The following is a 6,118-nucleotide window of genomic DNA, read 5'->3' as shown; positions in this document are numbered from 1 at the left end:
TTCTGACAAGCTCCAGTGAGTTTATCTGGGCCACAGTTGAAGAAATGTCATTTTAATTACAACTGAGGAATGTGGTTGTTGATTTTCATGATCTGTCCATCGGAAACTAGAGTCCACAACTAATAAATCTGTCCAACTTCTTCACTGTGTGATCTTTGCGTTGGATCCATCAGTTGTTCTCTCAGTCTGGATCTGATTCAAACTATAAAATAATGAGGAAGCAGCTAGAATTTTCTGTTGGATGTGATTCAAAAAATGAATAGGAGGAAAATTTGAGAAGGCAGAACAAATAAGTGTTAATGACATGTCAATGAATTCAATATTTAATAGAGAGCAGACATTTATGACACAGATTATCACTTGCAGATTCATTTATTCAGTAACAGAATCAGATCAATGCAGATTTTTCTGTTGATATTTACAGTTCGTTTTTATTTACAAATATGTGCTGCCAAACAGTCACGTCATACAAACACATTAAAAAAGGTTAGGTTATAGAAAGCGTTTGCCCTTGAAAATTAGCTGCAGTATAAAATTACCTTTTTGTTCTTCTTTAAGTTGATAAATTCTTTAAACATTCATTCCAGACTGGAATAGTTGATGTACAAGATTACTTTCATTTTCTGCCCACAGAGCTTGCATGCATTTGTTTGTATGCATGTAATTTGAGTTTTTGTATACACGATTAGCAGTGAGGACATTTTCCGGTCCTCACACTTTCACTGGGCTGTTTGAGGTGTTGGGGTTTGAGGTGTTGGGACCTGGTCTTGTTTCTGCATGCTCAGTTGTCGGATCTCGTCCACTCGATTGCGGTGCAGCTGGAAGGCGGGGGTGACCCAGCGACCGCACGAACACTGATCCCCGCACCAGCTGAAAGAGCCCAGCTTCGAGCTACACTTGGGACACAGCAGCTACACACACCGGCACACACAAACACAGGGTGAGAGGAGGGAAGCAGCAAACAATACTTAGGTTATACTTAGTTTTAGGCAGTAAGCGATTTTGGAGAGAGCTTGTCTCTCTCTTTGCTGTTGTTGTGATTTTCCTGCTCTGCCGGGCCGCGAACCCGGGTCATCAGGTATGGGAGACCGACGCGCAAACTACTGGCTAATCTTCTCTATTCTAATAATCAAATCTAATAGTCAGTTCAAAATGGATTTATGAATACAGTTTTTACTCAGGTAATCGACCTTGTTAATCAACTACGGTTTTAATGAGAATTAAAATTTGAAACGATAGAACTAACCATCGAGAATTTCACCGTGGTTTTACCGTCAAACCGGTAACCGATTCATCTACTTCATTAAAAAAAATATATTTTTCCTCACCAAAAGTGAATTTCAAGTTGAAAGCATTTTGCAGCCCATGTGCCTGGTGGTTGAGAAATTCTGTAATTTGGCCAAAACAGCAGTGTTGCAGCGCCACCCGCCAGCAGGTCTCTTTAGGGATCGACGAATGATGTTTGCAGTGTTGTTGGTGCAGCCTGCACCATTTGTTTTGTTTTCAATTTGCAGAAACAAGGCTGAGCCGAAAAGCCGTTTTTCCCCCGCCGCACTCACAGAATTGACAGAAATATTCCCTGATTTTTACAAAACGTGTTTTGCTTCAGAAACATATATATAGTATATACTTGTGTTGTGTGTGTGTGTGTGTGTGTGTGTGTGTGTGTGTGTGTGTGTTTGTGTGTGTGTATCACCTGTCCATCCATCACCCCAAGTAAAGCTTGTTCCATCCACAGCACTGGTTCAATGAAGTAAGATGTGCACTGGACGTCTCCTAAATAACAACACATTTATGTCATTACGTATTAAACTCTACAAGTTTCCAGTGTAGGATTGCAGTTAAAAAAAATTAAATATATTGACTTTCAATGTTATTTGTTACAGGTGTTTTTAGATATTCGGACTGTTTAAACTCTGCTCAGGTGGAAGGTGGGTGGAGCTCAACTCAAGCTTACGTTTAGACGTCATAAACCAGAATAATAATGTTGTTCGTTTCTGGACATTTTGGTGCCCAAGCTGAGACCTCTCACCAGCACCAAATATTGTATGGCAATTCTATTAATTGGATAATACTAAATTTGAATTTTAAACTTTATCCAACTTCTCTTATGTCTTCTTACCAGTGAGGTTCCTGGACTTCTTGTGACCAAAGGCTGATGCTCCTCCTCCTACTGGGTGACTGAGAATACTGGATCCACGGAACACAGTTCGTCTGCAGAGGACAGAGCTACAGTTAGGATGTGTATCGCCAAAAATCTTGACTTATTCCTTTAAACAGTGATAACAAAACAATTTATGAAGCAGCATATTTTGAAGTAAGAGACATGAACTCAGCATTATTATAAAACCTCACTACTTTACCAGACTTTCCCAGCTTGGGTTCAATAATGTATCTATCTATCTACCTTCAGCCACTGGATTAAATTTGCACCCCTCACCTGCATTTCCTGCAGCGATAGGACACTTCAGAGGAGCTGGAATAAGCAGGGTCGACGGCAAACAGCTCCCTGGGAACCTGCTGCATCTCTAAACACACACACACACAAGAGCGAAGTAAAACATTTGGGGAATTAATAATCAAGTAATGATCCATGTTCGAAAAAAACAATGTGTGTTGGCTACCGATCTGTACTGCGTGTGTGTTTACCAGGGTACTTCTCAGTGATCTTGCTCAGTCTGTATTGTTTGTACACAGGATTGGAGGTGTCAACTTCACAGTGCATGGCCTCATAAAGACACAACTGCCCCTCAAAACCACTGTTGACCCTGAAACACATCAGCAGCTGTCATTGATCTGTTCTGACTGTTTAACCATCCTGACTAATACTCTTAAAAGCTCACTTCACCCAAATTAGAAGAATGCACAAATTATATCACTTAAAAGGTTAAAACTGTAAAAGACAAAAAACATACTACATCAGGCTACATCCACATTAATATATCAACGTTATCCCTCCAGACGTGAGCATTAGTCGTTGTGAACAGAAAGCAGACTGTCTACTGCTGCTAGTCGAGCCGGAAAAAATCGGACCCAAACAGGAAGCGAAAAATGTGGCTATATATGCACCCATATGAACCCATTCACCCCAGCTCCGTCCATGTAATATGTGTGCATATTTATGTATGTCTGTATTAATGTTTGTGTGTATTTGTTTCCAAAAGCCTCTGTTTTAGGGGCTAAAACATAGTAGTTAGGATTTAGCCTCAGTCATTTTAGCGACTCAATTATTTTATTTTTCTGAGAAACTCTAGCAGTGCAGACACACGCCACACACACTTACTGTACATCCTGTTTGACACTCTTCAGTCTATGGTAAGCCTCACTGAAGCCCAGTCGGTATCTCTTCATTAGATAAGCAGTCACAATGGTGGCACTGCGACTTCGACCAGCCTGACTGAGGCACACACACGCACGCACGCACACGCACGCGCACGCACGCACACACGCGCACACACACACACACGCACACAGTTAAATGCTGTCTGTTTATTCGTTAGTTTACCAAACAGTAGGGGGGGTTTCAATGTGAGCCTCCCCTCAGTCTCTTCACCCTACTTACTTAGTTTTGCTCAATATCTGGATGCCCATGATTATGTCATTTTAGCCTATAAACAGAATAAAGAAAGACAAATATTTCTGCTTGGCATAACTTCAGACTTCCCCAAATGCCTGAAAATTTTTATTTTTTAGTTTCTAAATATGGGAGGTGTTAATCAAACATTCAATTTCGCCAAAAATACTGCTACTGAATGGACTAATTTAACCAGACCACACACAATCTGTTCTATGTGATTTCCTTTAGAGAACTAGTGTAATAACTTTTCACTTCCATTCACTGAGCCTCCGCTGAAGAGGCCTGCCTCCTACTCTAAAAACCTTGGCCATACAGCGTTGCTTTCATATTTACCAAACTAACTCATTAACCTAAATGTATATGAAACACCTGCTTACACATCATTCCATCAGGGCTAAAATCGAATAATGTCACAGCAGATTATTTACAGGAGACTTTTTATTTCATTTTACGTTTTTACTTCTGATACTTAAAGTACATTTTACTGAAAATGCTTCCATACTTTACTCAAGTACATTCTGAATGCAGGACTTTCCCTTGTAATAGAAATTTCTTTTGACATTTATATTTAACTTTTGTGAAATGGAGACATTTCATGGGCATCTGCCATAAATAAAATAAAATACCTTTGTGGAAACACATCAAGGGACACAAGTGACATGATGGAAGGAAATACAATAGAGCAAAAGTCTCAGGGCATCCTGTTGACCTCTGACGCTTACCAGTGAACGATTACAGTCCCACCTCCACCCACAGCCTCATGAATGAACAGGTAGCAGTCATCCATGTGAGACAGGAGGTCAGAGGTCACCTCGTCCAAAACGTTGACCCACTTCCTGCGGAAGGCATCATCGGCGGGAGGCAGAGGGGAGGGGTCAACGGAGTCCACCGACAGGATATGAGTGACAGCGGCATCGGCCAGTGCCTGCCTGTCGTTGAGATCAGCCGCAGCGCCGATGTACAGACCGGGGTCCACCAGGAGCATGACTGCAGAGAAAGACAGAGAGCTGACACCAGTCTCTTCTTCCAGAAGACAAGATGTTTTTTAATAACAGGTTATCTGGTTCCACACGATTCTATTTCTACAAATATGACCATTGACAGCTCTTATGCCTCTGAAAGGCTGGATATCAGAAACCTAAGAAATGAGACGGTCTATTAGTCTTCATACCATACATATCTGATTTGGTTTCTTTCTGTGGTTGTTTAAATTTGTAATCTTTTTTACTTTTAAAATGAGGAGATTTATGATTTAAAGCGTAATACGTAAGGCAAATTTGAAAGCACAGAAATGATTTGTGGTGTTTCATTTAATGTGACCCATTTTCCTTTATTTCATTCTGAATATTGTATTTCTGTAAGGGCGGTCGTATGATGTATGCCCTCTCCCATCTGCCTCACTTCTGTTATCTGTTTTCATGCCATTTGTATGAATGCAAATTAATAACTTAGAACACTTTGAGAGCGGCGTGTCTTATTTTCACTTCCACGTGCTGAGAATCGTTCATCCCTCCAGCGAGTTGTCATTATTGTTGCTCAACTTCCGCCCGCCCCTGTGGAAAGCCACTTCAGTTTAGCACTCCAGCTGCTAGTTAGCACAGTGCTGTTTACCCGCGAGTGTAAAGCTAGCTGACTCCCCTCGTGAGCTTACCTTAGATTAGCCTCTCGGATGTTTTGGCTCTTCCAGTAAAATCTTCTAGCATTGGAAGAGAAGGTGGCTACAACGACAATAACAAAGAGAGAATAATAAAGAGTTGGAATTTAAAATGAAAAAAAAACTACCCGTCTGGTCACTGTTGTACTTGGTTCGTCTTTAAAAGTGTCCGGTCAGAAACACGAAATCGTGTAGAAGTCTGTTCCCCCCTAAGAAGCGATAATCTATCAGTGCCAGTGTCACCGCACATCCTGGCAGCTGACAGCTGAGTACTCATTTTTAACGCTGAACATGTTTAATCATATTTCATCACATAATGTATGTCGACGAACAGTGTCCCAGTAGTTTGTTCAGTAGATAGTCACACATTCAGACATCAGATAGGGTGAACATTTTATTTTGCAATATTTTGGTCTTGTTGATGTAATTGGTCCTCTTTTGTTACATAATGTACCAAAAAGCTTGGACCTTGCAATTGCCTCCTCCCCTCTTGTGCTACCCTGTAATTTGTAAATGTCTCACCAGCATCCCCATGGACTTTACCCACATGTAAACACATACAGTGTGTATTTACAGTTTAGCAGGTATTCACAGACAGCTTCTCCAACAGAAACATCCACAAAATAAAAACAGTAATAAATTCTAGAATTATTTAATTTAAGTCAATGATTTCAAGCACAGGTGGAATTTGATCCATAAACACTAAGAGTATAAACCTATTTCAAACACAGTAGGAGGAGGTTACTGTTAGTTGGAGGACTTTGTAACCACTGTGTTATTATATTGTATATTATATATTATATATGTTATATAAAGATTGTTATATAATACAGTGTATTACAGTATACAGCAACAGTTACATGGTTGTAAATAAGGAGGACAAACTT

The 6,118-nt window shown here is 40.3% G+C and overlaps 1 protein-coding gene across 6 annotated transcripts; it reads right to left on the bottom strand.

The window, feature by feature from the left end:
• Window positions 1–353: 353 nt before the first annotated feature.
• Window positions 354–5,395, bottom strand: dusp12 (dual specificity phosphatase 12). 6 transcript variants are annotated; one of them, XM_035635219.2, is made up of 9 exons: window positions 5,229–5,395; window positions 5,035–5,130; window positions 4,300–4,564; window positions 3,284–3,397; window positions 2,650–2,768; window positions 2,441–2,528; window positions 2,123–2,214; window positions 1,697–1,776; window positions 354–911 (listed from the first exon to the last, which is right to left on the bottom strand). In XM_035635219.2, the coding sequence occupies exons 2-9, from the start codon at window positions 5,102–5,104 to the stop codon at window positions 720–722; spliced, it is 1,020 nt and encodes a 339-aa protein (XP_035491112.2). In that variant the 5' UTR covers window positions 5,105–5,130; window positions 5,229–5,395; the 3' UTR covers window positions 354–719. The 6 variants fall into 6 exon arrangements, with proteins under 6 accessions (XP_035491112.2, XP_047188188.1, XP_035491115.2 ...); XM_047332232.1 differs by lacking the exon at window positions 3,284–3,397; XM_035635222.2 differs by lacking the exon at window positions 5,035–5,130 and having other exon boundaries at window positions 4,300–4,600.
• Window positions 5,396–6,118: the final 723 nt, after the last annotated feature.

This window comes from Scophthalmus maximus, chromosome 5 (assembly GCF_022379125.1).
Source record: "Scophthalmus maximus strain ysfricsl-2021 chromosome 5, ASM2237912v1, whole genome shotgun sequence".
NCBI lineage: Eukaryota > Metazoa > Chordata > Actinopteri > Pleuronectiformes > Scophthalmidae > Scophthalmus > Scophthalmus maximus.
Note: the sequence above shows the minus strand (reverse complement) of the source record. Positions and strands in the feature narration are given on the sequence as shown.

Coding starts and splice junctions, on each gene's coding strand:
- dusp12 (XM_035635219.2), bottom strand. CDS start 5,104: ATGACAACTCGCTGGAGGGATGAACGATTCTCAGCACGTGGAAGTGAA. Junction 1,777..2,122: donor GAAGTCCAGGAACCTCACTG/GTAAGAAGACAT, acceptor GTTGTTATTTAG/GAGACGTCCAGTGCACATCT. Junction 912..1,696: donor TTGGGGTGATGGATGGACAG/GTGATACACACA, acceptor CGGTGTGTGTAG/CTGCTGTGTCCCAAGTGTAG.